This window comes from Falco rusticolus, chromosome 15 (genome assembly GCF_015220075.1).
Source record: "Falco rusticolus isolate bFalRus1 chromosome 15, bFalRus1.pri, whole genome shotgun sequence".
NCBI lineage: Eukaryota > Metazoa > Chordata > Aves > Falconiformes > Falconidae > Falco > Falco rusticolus.
Window position 1 is genome coordinate 23,065,384 of NC_051201.1, and position 20,294 is coordinate 23,085,677.

General features: G+C 57.9%; 2 protein-coding genes and 1 non-coding gene across 8 annotated transcripts; 2 read left to right on the plus strand and 1 right to left on the minus strand.

Annotated features, from left to right (window-relative positions):
• Positions 1-1,384: 1,384 nt before the first annotated feature.
• LOC119157860 (C-factor-like) lies at positions 1,385-6,540 on the minus strand. Its single transcript, XM_037409217.1, has 6 exons — positions 6,365-6,540; positions 4,199-4,250; positions 3,247-3,437; positions 2,768-2,926; positions 2,360-2,470; positions 1,385-1,670 (listed from the first exon to the last, which is right to left on the minus strand). The coding sequence occupies exons 1-6, from the start codon at positions 6,509-6,511 to the stop codon at positions 1,557-1,559; spliced, it is 774 nt and encodes a 257-aa protein (XP_037265114.1). The 5' UTR covers positions 6,512-6,540; the 3' UTR covers positions 1,385-1,556.
• Positions 6,541-9,126: 2,586 nt separating this feature from the next.
• Positions 9,127-16,612, plus strand: LOC119157858 (C-factor-like). 6 transcript variants are annotated; one of them, XM_037409212.1, is made up of 8 exons: positions 9,127-9,295; positions 9,780-9,858; positions 14,151-14,306; positions 14,916-14,967; positions 15,212-15,399; positions 15,672-15,830; positions 16,061-16,180; positions 16,418-16,612. In XM_037409212.1, the coding sequence occupies exons 3-8, from the start codon at positions 14,205-14,207 to the stop codon at positions 16,529-16,531; spliced, it is 735 nt and encodes a 244-aa protein (XP_037265109.1). In that variant the 5' UTR covers positions 9,127-9,295; positions 9,780-9,858; positions 14,151-14,204; the 3' UTR covers positions 16,532-16,612. The 6 variants fall into 6 exon arrangements, with proteins under 6 accessions (XP_037265109.1, XP_037265108.1, XP_037265111.1 ...); XM_037409211.1 differs by having other exon boundaries at positions 14,168-14,306; XM_037409214.1 differs by lacking the exon at positions 9,780-9,858.
• A 1,959-nt stretch (positions 16,613-18,571) lies between these two features.
• Positions 18,572-18,643, plus strand: TRNAH-GUG. Its single transcript has one exon. It is a non-coding gene; the product is annotated as a tRNA-His (tRNA).
• Positions 18,644-20,294: the final 1,651 nt, after the last annotated feature.

The following is a 20,294-nucleotide window of genomic DNA, read 5'->3' on the forward strand; positions in this document are numbered from 1 at the left end:
CCAGCTCCTGCAATTGCTTCAGAAAGGACGTGTCCCTCCATTATGGAAAGTCCCTGCAAAGTAAGGGACACTGTCTCCATCTGGGGATGCTCCCAGCACCCCTGAATTTCACAGGGGCATCTTGCCTCTCCTCCTACCCCTCACTGGGCACTTGGGCTGCTTGGGACCCCCAAGAGGGGGTACAAGGGCACAGGGGTCCCAGCTCTGGCAGCCCTGCTACCTCCAGCCACAGGCACCCTGTCCCCAAGCCCAGGCTGCAGACACCCCCTGCTGTCCCCTTGCCCACCCAGCCTCTTAAAAGTCGCTGCTACCAAAATGCCACTGCCTTGGGAGGAACTGGAGCCAGCAAGGCAGAAAAACTCTCTGGTGCCTGTGACTCACTGGGCTGTGGGTGTCAGGGCTTCCTGGAGCACAGCTCACCTCAGTGGGGCAGAGACGTGGTCCCAGCCCAGGAGTCTGCCCTGATGCTCTGTCTGCCTGGAGCAGGGGATGAGGGCTTCAGCATTTGTGCTCCTGGTTGAGAAACAGGGGGGCTCCTTCACAGAGCCGTGCATGGCCTCGAAATTCCCAGCAAAGCTGGTGCTGCCAGGCAAGCCCCCGCTACAGGGAGAGGCACAACCCCAGAGAAAGCCAGACCCAGAGGGACAGAGGAGGTGCAGCCGATCCTCCAGAGGAGGAGGAGGAAGTGGTGGCCTGAGGGAAGGAGCAGTGGGTTTGCCTCTCCAAGCCAGGTTGCTCTGCCCACCTGAGCCTAGGCTTGGATTTGCAGGAGCCCCAGCTCCTTTTCCCCATGCTCCCCAAAGAGAAGCTCTTTCCAGAATGGGTAGAACCCCCTGAGAAAAGCCAGCACCACCCCAAAGTCCTTTCCTTCAGGGATGTTACCACCTCCCGGGCAAAATTCCCACAGTCCAGGGCTGCCCAGCCCATCTTACTAAGGTTCCCAGCTCCTCCATCCCACAGAAGTGCTGTTCCCATGCTGTGCTCCCCCATGGGACCAGATTTCCCCCACCCAGGGGTGCCGTGCCCAGCTGGGGCTCCACCATGGGAAGAGCTGGCTGCCTGGAACTGACAAACTTGACTGTGGTGCTTGGCCTTCCCGTTCCAGCCCTAATACTGCTCCCAAAGACGATGTCCAGCACAAACTCCCCACAAGAAATCTGTAGCAAAGACATACTGTGCTTGGGGTGGAAGCATCGCAGAGACCAGGCAGACCCAGGCACATTCAGCAGTCAGGAGGGACAGCAGGGCTTTGGGCTGGCCACCTTCCCTGGGACCTCCCCTTGGCTCAGAGCAGCCAAAGGCAAGGCAGGCAGACTGCTATAACACTGGGTTAGTTTTTGAAGGCACCAGCTCCAGGCCAAGGCAGAGAAAGTCTCAGCAGGGAGAAGGCACAGGTACTAATTGACTTTATTAGCAACATGAAGGCAGGGATTACAGGCTGCCCTGCACGCTCGGTGGAGTCCCAAGTAGGTCCCTTGCAGGGCTGAGCATCCCGGTGCTCCAGGGCACACAGAGTCCCCTGGCACTGCAGGGTCCCTCGCAGGGACAGACAGTGGTCACCAAGGAATAGCTTTACCTTCCCAGTTGAGCAGAGTGCCGCTGTGTTTCTCAGAGAGGATCGGCAGCACAGAGAGCAGCCCCCGCACACTTGTGTCCACTGTCAGGTCAGCCTGCAATGGGCACAAGTGAGGAGCAGGGCCGAGAACCGGCATCACTCCCAGTCATCCGCCAGCACCCGCTTAGTGTGTGCACATCGGCAGCGGGCTTCTTCCACCCAGACTGAGCAGGGGGCCGTGGGAGGTGGGACAAGCCTGTTGTGCTCACTGATGGCTTGGGCAGAGGTGGCTCCAGCTGGGAAGCCAGCTGCAGGTTTAACCCAGTAGGACACATAAGAGATCCATGCTGCAAGTGGGACACTACGTGCAGTCTTCGCAAAACTCCAGTGTTTCAGGGACCACCCCCACCCCAAAACAGGGATCCTGCAGGATGAGGGGAGACCTCACGGACCTGCTGTTCTTCAAGGAAGGGGGCACAGGATGCAATCACGCTGCTCCTTTCCGCCCTGTTCTGTCAGATTCAGATTGTCTGCGCATCTCCAGGCTGCCCAAAGCACCTTCCCTCCCAGACCAGCCTCTGCTCACCCTGGATATGTGCTGATGCTATTTCCCAGGCAGCACCCACACATTCTGCAGCGGCCCAGCACAGAGGCAGGCAACTTGCAGCCCAAGAGGCAGCTCATTCTCACATGGATCCCTCGTCCCAAGAGCCATGTCAGTCACTCAAGGCAACTCCTGGGGAAGTCTGTAGGCTTGGGTTCCCCCCATGGGTTCTCCCCTCAACCCACTCAGCTGGAACCCACCTCCTGGCTGCCCATGTCAGTTTTCACCCAGCCAGGGTGAAGTGCCACGCAGAGGATCCCGGCTTCCCCATAGGTCAGAGCCTGGCACTTGGTGAGCATGTTGAGAGCAGCCTGGGTGAGGAAGGAAGAAGCATCAGCCATGGGTGATAAAAAGCTCCGCACACCAGGCTCCCTCTCATCGCTGCCTCATAGTGAGGGAGAACAAGCAATGCCAGGTCTTCGAGAGACAGTGTGTGTCTCCCTTAGGTGGGCAGCAGCTGGGCACGGAGATGCCCAGGGAGCCTGGGGAGCACAGATCAGGCCCTCCATCTCGTGATCTCAGATGCTTCCCTGAGATCATGCCAGGCAAGGGGCAGCGCTGACTCCCACCGAGCTCATGAGCACAAGCAGGTCTCCAGTCTCCCATACCTTGCTGCAGCGGTAGGAGATGACAGGGTGGAAGAAGGACTCGGGAGTTTTCTCAATGGACCCCAAGATGGTAGAGATGTTGATGATGGCTGCCTTGCTGCAGCTCAGTCCCTTTTCTGTACTGTCCCGGGCAGCCTTCTTCAACAGGGGCAGGAACACCTGGGGAGAAGCAACCTTATGGGATGCCTGTGCCTCGAGCCAGCCACACTTATGGCAACTGCAAGGGCAGGGAGGATGGGGAAGAACAGCAGGAGGCCAGGAGAGCCCAGGTGTTTTGCTGTAGTGGCTCACCTGCTCCCAGTTAGCCCAGCACAACATGGGGGCTACAGAGGGCTTGGGCTGGGAGCTCAGCCCTGCACGGTCCCCTCCCTCCTGCAGCCCTGGGAAACTTGGCAAAGCCCTCCATCGTGACCACAGGCAGCCCAGGCTACCCTCAAGCTGGAGCAAAATTCCCCCTCCATGGCGAGCTCCATCCATACCTGGGCCATTATCATGGGCCCCACCGCATTGGTCTTGTACGTTCTTATCATGTCTTCAGCGTCCACCGTCTCCAGTGATGCGGTCGGGGTGTAGATGCCGGCGTTGTTTATCAGCAGGTTCAAGCCCGCGCCGTTCAGCTTCCCCTCCACCACCTTGGCAGCGGCAGTGACAGCCGAGGGGTTCGCCACGTCTGCAGGGGAAGAGAAGGTCTGAGAGCCGGGGGTCCGCGCGGGGGGGCTGGGGAGAAGAGGGAGGGTCGGATGCTGAGGAACAAGCTCACGCATCCCGACCCGCGTGGCCTTCCGCCTGCGGGCACCAGGTGGCGCTGTGCGACCAGCACCCCGCGCCCCGGCACCACGAGCCGCCGAGCTGCGCCCCTGCCCCAGCGCAGGGCGCCCCGCCAGCAGCAGGACCCCGACCCTGGGTGCCCTGGGGGTAGCCCACCGGGCAGAGCCCCTCTGGGGGCAGCCCCGCGGTGGCAAGGCACCGCTGTGGCTCCCACGCTGCAGAACCCGGCGTGGTCTCTGAGGGGGACAGTCCCCACAGGGGCTGTGCTGGGACCCGCTGTGGAGTGGCTCTGACAGGTCCTACAGCTCCAAGGGCCGATCGCACAGGAGCCGCCTTCCTGCCGGAGCCCTCCTGGTCCTGCCTGGGACTTGGGATCAAGGCAGCTCAGCTGCATGGTAGAGCAAGGACGCGGCCACTCGGCTGGGGAAGCTGGAAGCTGCCCAGAGTGGGTCTGAAGAACCTCCTGGTCCCGTGGCTGTGGGGTAAGGAAGCTCCAGGGAATGGGGTACCGGGGCTGAGACAGGTCTGGAGCAGCTGGGCTTCTGGCAGCAGGACTTGAAGCAGCTCTACAGAATCCCCCATGTAGAGCCTGAAGGCAGGGAGCGAGGGAGAAATGGTGCAAGCACAGCTGAGTTTACCAGCTCAGAGGCAGGGTGAACCTACCCAGCTTCACAAGAACCAGGTTTGGGTGTTTGGATGCCAGGTCTCTCAGCTCCTGCAAAGAGACATGGAAACAGCCAGCACAAGGCAGAGGTGATGCCAAGCACCATCCTGGGGCACCAGTGATGGCCCACCCCTAAGGAAACTTCTTCCAGATGTTACTCAGCTTTTGTGAATGGCTGGACTGGTGATCTGCCTAGGTTCTCAGGCTTCTTCCAGGCTTTGAGCACAGCGCAGCCACAGCTGCAGGATACTATGGCCATTCTCCCAAAGGGCCTGTGTGTACCACCAAGCCAGAGCCACAGCAAAGGATGAGAGCAAACTATTAAGGACCAGCTCACCCGGGAAACAATGCAAACTGGCCAGGGCTATGGCCAGAAGTGTCTCCCAGAGGCTGCTGGAAGTGAGATGGAGGAGGAATGGCTGAGTGCCAGCATCAGACTTGACCTTTGGGGAAGTTACATCTGGATCCAAATAGCTCATTCCCAGGATCCACTCTGCTCTGGACACTGCATCTCACACCCTCAAGTGAAATAAGCCTCTCGGCACATATTTATTGATTATTTTCACCAAAATGGAGGATTCAGAAGCCCTTTCCAGAATGCAAACTTTCAACTTCGCAGTTCCTAGCAGCTCTTTGCTGAGCCTTCTTCAACTATAGCAGGTTTTAGGCAACAGAAACCAAAATACCACATTCAATGCATCTAAAATGAGCACTAATAGAACTAGAAGCCTCTTATGAACAATCCCACAGAGAATGCTGCAGAGATGCTACACAAATTGGTGGCTTCTTGTGAGGGGACCCATCCTATCAACACGGAGCAGGAGAGCTGCTGGCACTGGCTGTGATCCACCTCCATTCTCTGGGCTTCCCCACCAGACCCTGTGTTTCCATATTACTCCTGAGCACAGGAAAAGACAGAAACCCCATCTAAATGGTTTGTGATGGCCAACAGATGGTTCTCCTCCTGTTCTGCCCAGCTGCTGGCCTCAACAGCCTCACACCATCCAAGCATAAATCTGACCTCACCCACCCCAACACCTGATCTGGGCACAAAGGGGCAGGAGGAGCGATGTGGCACCAGCCTGATGGAGGATCACTCTGTCCTCGGTCTCCTGTGGTCATGGACTTCAGCAGCAGCACCCTGAAGACACTGTCCTCACCCTACCACAGTTGGACAGGGCTTAGAGAAGCATCCCCTGTTGGACAGCGATGCACATGGACCACCTTGGGGAGAAACCGGCTCCAGTCCAGCCCTGCAAGAAGTCCTCTGACCTCATCAGTGCCCAAATCCAGCAAGTTATTGGGGGGTGGAGGGGTGGGGTTGTGAGAATGGGGCAAAAGTAAGACCTCAGCTAGCCTGGACCCAACCAGCTCGGGCACCAGCAACAGCAGGATGTGCACACCCCTGGGCTGGCAGCAGGGCGGATTCTCACTGCACTGTCCCTGCTCCTGAGCCAGGATAAAGGTGGCAGCGAGCACACGAAGAGCATCTCAAGGACTTCCGAAGGCACGATCCCTGCCGCGCACCACACCGACCCCTGCGTACAGCCGAGCTGCGAGGTGAGGCAAACCGATCCACTGGAGCCAGGATCCACCAGAGAGCAGATCTCCCTGCCGGTGTGGCAGCGGGTCACGGGCAAGCAGAGAAAACCTGCAGCTGGCCCTGCGGAAAGCCGCTGGGACTCCTGCTGAAGCAAGGCGGGTGAGCCTCTCCCACCTGAGCCCAACGGGACACAGGAGAGTCTCTCCCATCTTAGGGAAGTGGAAAGCGGGGGAGCGGGGATTCCCCGGCCCCACGGGCCACCAGTTAACGAACCCCCAGAGAGCGGTAACACGGCGCAGAATGGGCAGAGGAGCATCCCCGCCGCTGCCCCGGCCCAGCGCGGTGCCGGCGGCACACGGGCCGGGCGCTAGCACGGCCGGGCGAGCTGGGGCGCAGCCAGCGTGGCCTCAGGAGGCTCCGCAGCGCGGGCGGGTGGCCCGGCTCGTCCCTCGCCCGCAGCGCGGCGGCCCCTGGGCGGGCTCACAGCGGGCAGGGCACGGCGCAGGCACCGGACCCTCAGCCCCGCGCCGCCCCCGTCACGCCGGCGAAGCCAACCGAGCGTGTCACTAAGGGCGCTGCCCGTGCCCGGGGCGGTGCCGACACCCCTGCCCCCCGCACTGACCTGGGCCCGCGGCCCCTCGGGGTCCCGGCAGGTCGCGAAGATCCAGGCGGGCGGGCGCGGCGCCCTCAGCAGCTGCTTCACCAGCTCCAGCCCGATGCCGCGGTTGGCGCCGGTCAGCAGCACCGTGCGCGCCCGCACCGCCGCCATCGCCCCCCTGCCCCGCCGCCCGGCCCCGGTCCCCGCGCCGCCCCCGGCACAGTCCCGCCCCCCGCACCGCCCCCCGGGCCCCGCACCGCCCCCGCCCGGCCCCGCCCCCGCCCAGCCGCCCGGCCCCGTCCCGCCCCCCTGGCCGCCCCGCCCCCTGGCCGCCCCGCTCCGCCAAGCTCTGCCCCCCAAGCCCCAGCTGCCCCCAGCCCCAACCCCGCAGCCTCCCGTTTCCCCTTCCCCCCGAACATTCAGCACCAGCTGCGCCCCAGTTCTGCGGCCCCCCTCGGCGAGGAGCAGTGGTCCTGCAGCGATGCTCTAGGGGGGCTAGAAGGGACCCCCATCCCTTCCCAAGGCTGGGGTGCAGGCTTACAGCATGGCTGGGGTGGGGGCCCCAGCACCTTCGATTTCCCCCAGGTGGGGGAGGAAGGTAGCCGCACCCCCTGTTTTATCAGGCAGGTACAGACCTGTGAAGGCACCTGATCCCGCTCGCTCCATGATGGCCAGACACAATCGATTGAGCAAGTGGGCTGCCGGGGGGGGGAGGGGGGCTGTGGCATCGGGGGGACGTTTTGCTTGGATTCGCCATGGAAAGGAGGAAAGCAAAGAAAAGTCTTGGTGGCATCTGAGGATGGGGCAATAGGGTGAGAAGGGAAAGGGAAAACAGGAAAGAAGCCATCAGCGTCAGCTGGAGGCCTGTGTACCAGCTCTGCCACCAGCCCAGGGTGGGTGTTGATGTTTGTTTTCAGCTGTTATATGGAAAACCAGATGCACAAACAACATTAAAATCCCGTTACTGATAGTACACAGCCAGGAGCTCAACAGTGAAGTAATGACTGAGCAGCTCTGATTTATAGGAGCACCCTTAGCTCTGTTGCTTATTTTCATCCTTGTCTGCCAAATGCTAGACAAACCAACTCTAATACCAATAAAAAAATTGGAAACTAAATAGTCTGGTGGTAGCATCAGGTGATTTGTGTGAACTTTATCCTGCTCCACTGCAGCTCCAGAGCTTCTGCTGCCCAGTTTGCTTTGGGATATAAAACGCTTTGAGAACCTTCTTGCTTTGAGCAATGATACAGAAATTGGAATTTACTAGATATAAATCTTGGATTATACTAAGAAACAGAAACTGTCCTTACAGCATGTATTTGGATTGAAGATCCCATTCTCCTTTTCCTGCCTCATTCTGTGCTGAGGCCATTAATTAGGTGGCTTGTCACTGGAAGTGCTGCTCCATCTGTTGCAAAGACTGGCAGACAGGTAGCAAACCAGGACAGCGGGGCACAAGTAAACACCACCATGAACTGCACCGAGGAGTGGGCTTTTGGCCACCTATTCCACAGAGAGCCTGCACAATGCAGGCAAATTACGTTAACAAACTCTTCCCAGGTACTTGTTTCAAACAGCCTTGGATACAGACATCCCCTGTGATCTGCTGTGTGGAGACGGTTCATGTGCAGCCACAGCTGAGGGCAGCAGGAGCCTGTTCTGAATACAAACATGAGCTGTGAAAAAAGACAGGCTTGAACGGGATGCTCCCCAACATGGACATTGCTTCACCCACCTTTATGCCTCAGTTCATGTCACAAATAGGGGATTATATTTATTTTTTAAAAATCTTGTTAGTTAACTGTTGTGAGGCTTCTAGAAGGTAATAAAGAGAAATGCAACAAAACCAAAAAACAAAGGCTGACCCAAGTGCTTTCGTTTCTTTACAGCAGGCCTCAGTAACTTCCTGCTGCCTGGTAAAGCCCAATTCTGTTATTACTGAATTTTGGAGCGCTTGAGTGTATAAACGCTGCCCTCAGCCCCACCTAACCTTGGGGCATTCTTGGCATCCATAACCTTGGCATCCTGCAGACACAGCTTTGCTGTCCCCATGTCCCCACAGACCCCAGCTGCGAGAGCCCTCTCCATGCAGCAGCCCCTGGTACAGCCACCTGAGCCTTACAAGTAACGTCCCGCCCTGACGCATCCCACAGAAACAGGATGTGGTGCAGGAATGTTCCCTATGGATGAACAAGTCTCACTGCTGAGAACCCACCAGAAGCTTGGAAAAGGAGGAACGTCTTTACTCCCTGCCTGAGGTAGCCACAAGTGGCGTACAGTTCCCCACAGGTTCATCTGGATCTTAAGAGACCCAGTGGTTCCTGTAGCTGTTCTCTGCACTGGGCAGAGGCTGTTTGGAAACCTGCCTCTGCCTTGGATTCTTCTCACCATTTGCCCTGCCAGGGTCCTGCAGGCTTTGCATCTGCTTTCCCTGCTGCCAGCGGTCTGTGCTCCTGGGCTCCAGGCCGGCTCTGATACAAGGATGCAGCTGTAACCTGCACTGGTCTGCTGGGAAAATGGCAAAGCTATGGAAAGGGGCCGTGAGAAACCTTACTTGGACCCCTGCCCTTTGCAGGCTCTCACCTGTGAGATCCCTTTGCAATGAGATGTCACTAATCCTCTTCAGCTGGAAAAAAACCCAAGTCAGTTGGGTGTACGACCTGCTCAGCTCCAAACAATTTCAGGGCTGGGTAGGTCTTACCCTGCTCCTTGATTCATTCCTCACTCTCTATTGATTCTTCAGCAAATGATTAACATGTGATAACGTGGCTGGAACAGCCCTGAATGCACTGTGGAGCAAATAGGCTTGTTAAATAGTAGCGAGTTTGTTCTTACTTGCATTAAATGTACTAAAGGTAATCGTGTTGCCCCCTGCTCCCCGGGGTTGGAAAGAGGAGCCCATTCCTGCTTACTGCTGTAAGCAGCACTGTCATGGCCCTTCATGGAGATGCCCAGGTAAGCGTGAGCATGCCTCAGCTTTCAGCCACTTGGTAGTGGAGGAACTGGGAAAACTGGCAAACTGGTGCTCAGCCTTCCCGGTGGGATGAGATGGAAAGCCCCCAACTGGGAAAAGCAGCTGCCTGAGGGGTTGCAGGAGGGGAGCGTGCAGAAGGACCTTAGTGCGCAGCCCAAGTTTTGGGCCATGCAATAACATTTCAGAGCAGAAGCAGCATCTGAGCCCCTGCTGGGAGCTGGCCCGAGGTCCCTTCCAGCGGCCGGCGATGGCAGCAGCACGGCTGGCTGTAAGCAGGGCAAGGCTGGCAGCTGGGCTTGGACCCTCGGGAAGCAGCGCTTCGTGCCAGCGGCGCAGCATGAGATCCCAGGGCAAAGTCCGTCTTACCAGGTTCCAACTCCAAAACAGTGGAAAGCTGCAAAAATGCGATGACACAGCAAAAATAGGAGATGTAAAAAGTTATTCTTTTGTTTCTGATGCTGTCAGGTTCTGAGGCACTGTGGAGGTTTCTAACAGACCGTGGGTGATGGCCTCATCCTCTGCCTAGAAGAAGAAAACCATGGAGGTCTGTTTGGAGGAGCAGAACTCTCACTCAAATGGCATATATGAGCAAGTATAGCTGTGGTCATTAAAAAGTAAAAATGTAGAAAAGGCTATTGAAATGACCTATCAGAGCCTGAAAGCCAGCACTGCAATCCAGGAGGTGTGCTGAAGTGGGGACAACCATCAGGGTCCGCAGGGGGACATCAGTCGGAGGCAGGAGCTGGAAGACCCAGAGCTCTGCACTGCTGCTAAGGGGTAGGAACTCACCAGGCAAAAGAAGTGTCTCAGCCCAACGTGGAGAATCAGCAAAGCAGGAGGTCTGATTGGCCTCAGGAGGGAAAACTGGGAAAAAATTAAATGTGTAGAGCTCAGGGACTTGGCAGGCTGAGGAAGGGGCAGGAGGGCAGGTCTGTGATCAGCTCCCAAACGCCAGCTGCAGCTGTGCAGGAGGGAAGGACCCGATGGCTGTCGTGTTCCTGCAGAGGAGTATTTCACCTGGAAGCTGGACAGCACAGCACTGGGTGGCCATCAAGCAAGAGCAGTTCGTGAGGTGCTGGTGCAGAAGGTACCAGGGGGATCACAGAAAGGCGCCTTGCCATGCAAGAAAAGCTACAAGCAGTAGAAGGGTAAAAAAAAGTCTTGGTTGCTGCGAGGTTACCCAAGTGAACGAAATGTGCTTAACGTGCTGGTATTGTACCTGTAGGCAAAGTCTTAATAACGGCAGGGGGACTAAACAAATATGTTGGCAGGGAACATTTACGCCAGGATCCAGAGGAGGAAGCGTTGGCTATCACCTGTTGACAATGACTATTTTTCATTCACTGAAGCAGAAACATGGTGCGTTTGTGTGCATTTCTGTCACGTGCTCTGGGCTTTATCTCTGGGTCTACACTGAGTAAAACAGATCGGTAAATTTTGCTCCAAGGATGTTATCCTGGTTTCAGCTGGGCTAGAGTTAATTTTCTTCTTAGCACTAGTACAGTGCTGTGTTTTGGCTCTGATGTGAGAACAATGTTGATAGGACACTGACGCTTTTAGTTGTTGCTGGGTGATGTTTATACTAAATCAAGGACTTTTCAGTTCCTTGGGCCCTGCCAGCCAGAGGGCTGGGGGGGGATGGGAAATTGGGAGGGAACACAGCCACGACAGGTGACCCAAGCTAGCCAAAGAGGTATTCCATACCATATGGCGTCATGCTGAGTGTATAAACTGGGGGAAGAAGGAAGGGGGGGACACCTGGCATTATGGTGTTTGTCTTCCCGAGTAACTGTCACGCGTGATGGAGCCCTGATTCCCTGGGCATGGCCGAGCACCTGCCTACCTGTGGGGAGTGGGGAATGGATTCCTTGCTTTGCTTTTCTTGCTATGCGCGGCTTTTGCTTTACCCTTTTTCCCCACCTTTCCATTTTGCTATTATTATTATTATTATTGTTAGTATTATTGTTCTTACATCTTTATTCTTTTAAAATTATTAAATTGTTCTTATCTCAACCCTTGACTTTTACATTCCTTTCCGACTCTCCTCTCCATCCCTCTGAGTGAGGGGAAGTGAGCAACTGGCTGTGTGGTGCTTGGTTGCTGGCCGGGGTTAAACCACGACAGATGTGAAGGCAATTGAACATCTGCAGACAGAGTTTGCTTGCTATGGCAGCAGAGGAGGGCTGCGGCTCTCCGTGTGCAGGGGGTACATGCAGTGCGGGGTATTGCACGTGCTGGGGCACAGGGGGAATTACACTGGAGGGAGACGTGCAGCCAGATCCAGCTGGTGGAACAGGTGTATCAAAAGATTTAGTATCTCACACCAAAGTGTTGTGATGGGATGAACAAAATTCAGTTCTCTCTAACAGATACGTGGTGATAATATTTCAGCACCATCACCACAGAAATTGCAAACTTCTGTGTTAAGACCTAGCAAAAACAAATCAGAGAAGCCTTCCCCTGTGGTTTGTGGCATGTCTCTACTTGCAAAATATGTCCTTAAATCACTGCTGCTTGTAAATATGCCTTTTGGAAAAGGAACATGCTTTATATGCGTTCAGTTCATTTTTAGCATATCTGGGAAAGAACTGATTGCTGTTGATGTGAATATTTCTCGAAGGCATGATGTCCAGATCTAGATGTGGTCTGTGCTAATTTGATAAAAACTACTCACCTGTCTGGTGCTGGATCAATGGGTGCTGTGGCCACCTGAGTTGTGGCCTGGCGGAGAGCCTGGTGAGGGCAGGTGGGGGTGGGAGGCACGATCCCTCATGCAGCTGGGCCATGCTGCATCAGATGGAAGAAGCACAGGAGGTGCTGCCACCGTAACGGGGCTCCATCCCTACCTTGGGTGGGGCTGGTGGCAGCATCCTCCCCTCCGTTGTACCTAGAGGCATTCAGAGCCTGGGTCAGCCCCACGCACCAGTACCAGCTGGGGCTGACCTGCTGGGAGGCAGCTCTGCGGAGAAGGACCCGGGAGTGTGCTGGGGGACAGCAAGTTGCCCGTGGGCCAGCAGGGTGACCTCGTGGCCAAGGGGCCAACGGGATCCTGGGGTGCATGAGGAGGAGAGTGGCCAGCAGGCCGAGGGAGGGGATCCTCCCGCCCTGCTCTGCCCTGGGGAGGCTGCGTCTGGAGTGCTGGGTCCAGTGCTGGGCTCCTCAGTTCAGGAGAGATGGGGAACTGCTGGAGGGGGGCAGGGGAGGATACAAAGATGATGAGGGGACAGGAGAATCTCCCTGATGAGGAAAGGCTGAGAGAGCTGGGGCTGTTCAGCCTGGGGAAGAGAAGGCTGAGAGGGGACCTCATCAATGCCTGCAAATATCTCAAGGGCCAGTGTCAGGAGGACGGGGCCAGGCTCTTTTCAGTGGCACCCAGCGACAGGACAAGGGGCAGCGGGCACAAACGGCAACACAAGAAGTTCCTTCTGAATATGAGGAAGAAGAACTTTACCTTGAGGGTGACGGAGCCCTGGCACAGGCTGCCCAGAGAGGCTGTGGGGTCTGCTTCTCTGGAGGCATTCAAACCTGCCTGGATGCAGCTCTGTGCAGCCCACTCTGGGAGAGCTGCTTCAGCAGGGGCTGGGCTGGGGGGGCTCCAGGGGTCCCTTCCAGCCCCGACCATGCTGTGATTCTGTGTGACTGAGCCCTTGAGACAGCTACCCAAACATTAGATGGGGAGGTGACTGAGGCAGGGCAGAACTGCCTGGTTTGGTGGCACTGTGGTGACCATGCAACTGGCCTGAGGTGCAGAGGGCTCCCTGGGACCGAACTTCGGCACATCCATACTTCAAAGTAGGGGTTTTTTTGTGGGGGGAAGGTGAATGCAGTGGCAATATGAGAATGCTGCAGTCTCAGAGCAGGACCAAGTCAGAAGCAAGTGTAGGAATGAGGGGATGGCATAGCTGGACCATAAAATGGGCATCCTTACCGCCGCCCCAAGCTGCATCCCCCCTATTGGGTTTGGGGAGGATGCGCTGGGCAGGATGGACCCAGGTCTGTAGGGAGGACGTGCCTGCCTCACAGTGTCTGCCAGCTGAGCCCCAGAAAATGAGCAGGAGTGGGGAGGAGGAAAGCAGCTGCAGCTGGAGCACGAGGGCTCCCCTGGCACTGCAGCTGGGAGGCAGCGGCTCTGTTTAACGCTACTGCCAAGACATTCTGGGGGAGAAAGTGACCCATCAGCAGTGTCAGTGTCTCCATTGCTGCCCAGAAGCTCGTGCAATGGCTCTGGGACTCAGCACATGAAAGCAAGGGGTTGGCAAGAGGTTTCTGGGTGCGTGTCTTCACTTGCAGGGGAACAGGAACAGATGATATGCACACACACCAGCCCCAGCCCTGCAAATCTGTAACACATCACTTGAGGTATTGCACATCACTGGGCTTTACTGGTGATAGCACAGAACTGTCAGTGCCCCACGTGTATGGGTGAGGTGGAGAATGGGGCTTTGAGCAAGGCATTTCTCTTTGCAGGGGAACATCCTGGCCACCTGAGTCCTCTGGGGCTCCAGGCAGAGGGACTGCTCAACTTAGGGCTGCACCCCAGGGGATGGAGCGCTTGAGCAGCAGTGTGGTGATGTGCAACTAGTGCAGGGTCCACTTCTGCCAGTAGACAATGCTGGGTGGGCACCGCTCCATGGGTCATTCATGGGACATCCATTGAATGGGCATTGGCTTGGAAGAGGCCAGGTAAGGCAGAGAACATCTGCTCGTGTTCTCTGAGGCACAGCCTGGTATGATGTGGAAAGTCCGTCTAGCCCACAGGACGTTCATGAAGCTATGAGCCATGGAGCATCCCACACCCCCCTCACATACTGCTCCCTCCTTTCCCACCCACAACAGCCTCTCCTCGATTACAGGGCCAGGTTTCCCAAGGTCATTTGAGTTCGCCTGATAATGCCAAGTGATTTTTGCCCTTTGGTAATGAGGCTGGATCCCATCCAGGATCCCTGTCATAGAGAGTTTGAAGAGCTGGAGGGGTTGTACCTGGAGCCAAAGGTTTGTGCAAGCCCTGCGTGGGTGGGGTGGCTGTGGAGCACGCTATAAAGAAGCATTAAGGAGCTGAGCAAACAACACAAGCTGAAGTAGAGGGAGGAGAAGCAATATGGGAGAGCTTTGCATCCACTCCGTTCTGGTGACGGGGGCCAACCGGGGGATCGGCCTGGGGCTCGTCCGGCATTTCCTGGGGATGCGAAACCCACCCAAGTGGGTCTTTGCGACTTGCCGAGACCCCAGGGGGCAGCGAGCGCAGGTGAGGCTGGGCTGGGCGGCAGTGGGCTGTGCTGGGGGGGGCGCTGGGTGCCAGGGCGGCAGGGTAGAGCCAGGAGGGGGTCTGCAAAGGGCTTGGGCTGCAGCTGGGCACCTGCAGCACAGGGCGGCCGGGTTGGGACAGTGGTGGGACCAGCTGTGCATGGGATGTGCAGAGGGGACAGTGGCATGTAGCAAGTGTGGGAGGCATGGAGCCCCATCCGTCGGGAGCAGGACAGCCGGAGCAGGGTGCTGGGTGCAGGCACAGAGCTGGCGTGACACAGGCTTTGTCTGGGAAAGGCTGAGCCTCGGCGCAGCCCCTCCTGCCTCTCCGTACCCACACGGTGCCCTCTCTCTCAGGACTTACAGAATGTGGCCTCCAATCACGCCAACCTGGTCATCATCCTGCTCGGTAGGTGCCCCGAGGTGGGGGTCCCTCGCCCCGGTTCCCCTCTCCACCTGGCACCACAGTCCCGTGCAGTGCCGGCAAGTGCCCTGGTGCTGTGCACACCCTGGGAGCCCAGTGCCATAAGGGAGCCACACTGATAGGTCGCTGCCTTTGGGGACACCTGGTGCTGCTGTCCTGGGGGACACACAGGGGATCCCAGACCACCACGGGGACGTGGGTGCTGACCTCCCCTGCATCAGCTCTGCAGAGGTCACCGACCCCACCAGCATCAAGGCAGCTGCAGCCAGAGTTGGGGAGCACGTGGGGGGCTCGGGGCTGAACCTCCTCATCAACAACGCTGGGATGGTGATAAATAACACACTTGATGACGAGACGCCAGAGAACATGACCCAGATTTACACCACCAACACGGTTGGGCCCCTGCTGCTGGGCCAGGTGAGACCCTCACCTGAGCTGGGCTGTCCCAGGGGGCACGAAGGGTGGGTGGGAGGGGGTCCTGCCTCCGCTCTGGTGCCTGATGGGCTCTCGGTCAGTGAGAGGCTCGTGGAGCAGTGGGCTGGAGCTCAGGAGCTGGAGCCTGGCAGGCTGGGGCAGGGGGAAGAGGAGGGAGGATGCTCCGGTGCTGGTGCCAATGTTGCCCACTGTGGAAGGAGCTGGTCCTCCCCTGTGCCCCTCCACGTGTGCCCCTCTCTCCTCTCTCCTCGCAGGCGTTCCTGCCCTTGCTGAAGAAGGCTGCCCAAGGGAGCCCGGGCTCAGGGCTAAGCTGCAGCAAGGCAGCCGTCATCAACATATCCAGCTATGGGGGCTCCATTAAGGAAGTCTATTTATGGGATCAGATACAAGCTGTCTCGTACCGCTGCAGCAAGGTATGTGCTGTACTGAATAAGGGTCTCACCTTCTTAGCAAACAACTCCACAAACCTTCAAATGTTTCCTCTCCCAGTTCCTGCACCTCTCTGCACCGTGGCTGAGGTCCCATCAGTCACTGGGTCCCTCTCATGGCACATTCTTGTGCCTGGCCCTCAGTAGGGTCTGCACATGTCCCCTTGCAGCCAGCCGACCCTTCCCACCGACGACCCTGCCCTGTCTCCCCGCAGGCTGCCCTGAACATGCTGACCAAGTGCCAGTCCCTGGGGTACCGGGCGCACGGTGTCCTCTGCGCTGCTCTCCACCCTGGCTGGGTGCAAACTGACATGGGGGACTCCGTCGGAAACGTGGTAGGAGTTTCACCTCGGCGGGTCCATCGGAGCCCCTGGGACGGTTTTCCCGTGGGAGGGAGCCGCTGCCCTGAGCCCCTGCCCGCCCCGTCCCCTGCCCTGGTCCTGGGTGCCTGTGGCCCCATCCCCTCGGCTCTCCCGGTGCTCCGAGCGGCTCCTGCCCCTGGCCCCGGCTGCTGCAGGGCAGCCCTTGGCCAGCCCTGGGGCAGGGGCTGCCTCTCCCCCTCCGCCCCGCAGGCCCCCTTGACGGTGGATGCCAGCGTGCGAGGGATGCTGAAGGTGCTCTCCTCCCTCTCCGAGAAGGACACCGGCACCTTCCTGGACTGGGAAGGGAAGGTCCTGCCCTGGTGAGGTGCCGGCCAGACTCCTGGCAGTGGGGCCCTGGCCGCTGCTCCCGCCTGCCCTGCATCCTCAATAAAGCCCTGCCTGAGACCCCCGGCTATGCTGTGCACTGCCAGGCCCCTGCCCGAGCACCCCCTCATCACCGCGGGCTGTGTCGGTGCCCCAGCTGCCCGCTTGACCCGCAGCTGTCACTGGTGTCCCCATGAGTCGCAGCCTGTGTGTCCAGTGACACCGTCACCGACCCCCAGAGACGTGCCCCCCGGGAGGCACCGGAGCCAGGACAGAGCCCCTCTCCCTGGAGGAGAAAGGCGGGATGTCCTGATGCACAGGGCCGGCTCTCCCCCTGCCCAGCTGCGGGGCACACCCGGGTGTTCAGCCCGGGGTGCCCGAGGGGCTGGGGGCACAGGGACCAGCTGCCCTCTCCCCTCAGCTGGGGGATGCTCGGCCGCGGTGGGACAGACGGACAGACGTGCGCGGGCAGCGTGCAGGGACCATGCGCTGGGCTCAGCCCAGGCGTTTGGGGCTGGGGGCGCAGAGACAGAGCAGAGGTATCAGCTCCCGGTGTTTACAGAGGTGGGGGGTACAGGGGGCTGCAGGGCCGCGCGTGGGCCGGCCAAGGGGAGCGAAGCTGCTTCCCATGCCCTTCCCGCTCCCTGGCAGCCCGGGGCGGCTGGGGGCGAGCAGAGGCCCGTGCCAAGGGGCGAGTGGGGGGCTGAGGCGCAGGCAAGAGGTGCCGCCTGCGCGCCCGTCACCAGGGCAGGCTGCTCCCTGCCCAGTCGAGGAAGGCTCCGGAGGTGTCCTGCGAGAGGCTGGCCAGCACGGCCAGGATGCCCCGCATGCTGCGCTCCACCATCAGGGGCGCCTGCAGGGGAGGACAGGGCCAGTGTCACTGCTGCAGGCTGCGAGCAGCACGGAAAGCAGCCGGCCCTGGGCAGGCAGGAGGGTGCATGGCCCGGGGAGCAGCACCCACGGTGCTCGTGGGGGCATTTCCCCCCCCTGCCACCCCCCTGCTGTCCGTGCTGAGGGTGCCAACGGGGCTGGCTATCCCGTGTGCTTGGCACTTGGCACGTGCTGCCCGCTCCCTGCCTGCTCTGCCCCAGGAGATGGTCCTGGCATCACAGCATGACACAACATCCCCTGCCCTGAGTGCCCCTGCCCTCCCTGAGAGCTGGGGGCACAGCAGGAGTCCTGCTGACCCTCCCCTGCACAGCCCAGTACCTTCTCCGTCCCCATGTCGGTCTTCACCCAGCCGGGATGGATGGCCGCGCACAAGATGCCCTTGTCTTGGAAGTCTGCAGCCATGCACCTCGTCACCATGTTCTGGGCAGCCTAGAAGAGGCACCGCCGTGCCAGCATGACCTGGGGCATGGGTGGGCAGGAGGGGGGACACTTCCCAGCCAAAAAATGGCTGTGGGGGTGGGCAACGGGACTTTGCCCTGGGGTAAAGCATCAGCACAACCCACCTGAAATGCTCAGTCCTGGGTGCTGCTGTCTCAAGCTCCATGCTTACACTTGGGTGAAGCAGGCACAGAGAAGGATAAGGGTGCCCTGAGGACACCCTATGTTACCGGGACCTCCCTGTCCAGCTCCTTCCCACATCACTCAGCTCCCCATGGAGATCCTGCTACCATTTGTTGTTTTTTAAACCAAATTGCAGCAATTCTGTTGCATCACACACTTATGACACTAAGAAATTAATTACTCACCTCATATAACTTAGACTTAGCTGAAACTATTATAACTCTAAATTTGCTGCATTATAGTATGATGCCCCATGGCACGATATCCCCTTGACAGCGCTGTCCTTTGCAGTAGCCTCGATCCCTGGGTACCAGCCTGGCATTATCAGCATTTTGCACCATTTACAGCCTCGTTCGAGGTGACTGAGGTTCTGAGCAGCAGCATCCAAGTCTGTTTGTAGCTGCCTTAATAAATTAGTGTGTGTGGGGGGGTTTATTTTCCTCTGGGCCAGGCTGGGTGCCCGGTGCCAGGGAAGGGGCCAGTGCAGGTGCTCTCCTCCTTGTGGTCCCAGCGTGTGGCAGGGCTCCTGCTGTGATCGTATAGTGGTCAGTACTCTGCGTTGTGGCCGCAGCAACCTCGGTTCGAATCCGAGTCACAGCAATACTTTTGGCAGCCACCCGGTGCACAAGGCTGGGCTGGGCTGAGCTGCGAGGAGGAGGAGGAGGGTGGTTTGCAAAGACCCCGTGCCCTCAGAGGGGGCCACAAGCTCGGGTGGGCTCTCTGCTCCTAAGCATGGCCAGACTCATGCCTACAATGATTTCCCCACCTGTAGTCATTGCACAGGGTCTGTCCTGTGGGGCATCAGTGACACTTGGGGGAAAGCACTTCAGCTTCTCCATTTTCCAGGCAAAGCTTGAGAACTGAGAATAAACCACCCACCTTTCCACCTTTCCCTCACGCTTCCTCTACGGTTTGCAAAAAAAGGGGACCAGGAGATGCTGTGGCTGCTCTGCAGAGCGAGAGGAGATGGCTCAGCTCCCTGCCCCTGCCCTCCAGGCTGGGAAGGGTTGGCCATAGCCATCACCTGAAGAAGGAGGATCAGCCACGCTACCAGCACGCCCAGCTCCTGGGGAGCAGGATTGTGGCTGCAGCACCTCCAGGGATGCTTTCACAATAGAGGCGAAGCCCCCCCGCCCCGAGCTTAGGGGTGACCCTGACACACTGTGGGTCGGGGAGCCAGAGGCAGGTGGAGATCTCTGGGGTGCACCAGGAGGGGCTTCAGCTTGAGGGAGCCTGTGAAACTGTTGCCTTGGCTCTTCAGGACCCTTCAGACCGTGGAGACACCCGTTCGCTTGGTCCGGGTGCCCTCTCCTGACGGCTGTGCAGAACTCACGCTGGACAACAGCTTTCAAAGAAGAAATGACAACGAGCTGCCCAAGGTAGCACACGGGTGGCACTCGGGGCTCAGCTGGTGAAGGAGACTCTACCCAGGCAGCGAGTCTCAGCTGACCCACCACTGGGGGGGCACCTGAAAGTAGCGGGGGACTACTGCCACCCGGGCTGGCTCAGGTATCTGCAGGACTTGTGCTTGGCAGGGGGAGAGGGAGGATTTTTCATTCCACCAGATAAACTATTTTTCTTACATACCTTCTCTGTATCACAAAATGGAGAGCAAAATTCTCGTGACACATTTACCTTAAGGATCTGCAGTTTACAGGGCACTGCTTGCACAACTTCATGACCCTCCGATCTTCATTTACTCTTTTACTGAAAACACATCTTTCTTTACTAAGAACAAGCTCAAAAACCATTTTCCCCTCTAAAGATAATACAGAAAGAAGACAAACATCTAGAGAAGTTGACCTTTATCAGCAGCAGTACCTGTCCCACTTTTACACAGCTGAAAAGCAGAAACACAAGGAAATACATAATTTCTCCATCACTTTTTTCCCCCCAGAAAGTCAGTTTGGGCTATAAGGCCATTAAGCTTATCTGAAGAATAACATACTGTGCTTGAGTAGCTGATGGATGTTCAGGTTGGAAAACGTCAGAATCCCAGAGGGGATAGTTTTCAACCAAAATCACTCAATTTTCTGTTAAAAGACTTTCTATTTCGCAAAAATAACCTGAAGTGTATGTGCACATGTACAGAAGCAGTGTGGTGGCCCCATGGGTTGCTGCTGCCTCTGTTCTCACATGAGCCATCCTTAAAACGACGCAGGGCTCTGCTTTGGTTGGAGTGGGTTTGGGATGGTAGACAACAGAATTACAGGATGGCTGAGGTTGGCCAGGACCTCTGGAGGTCATCTGG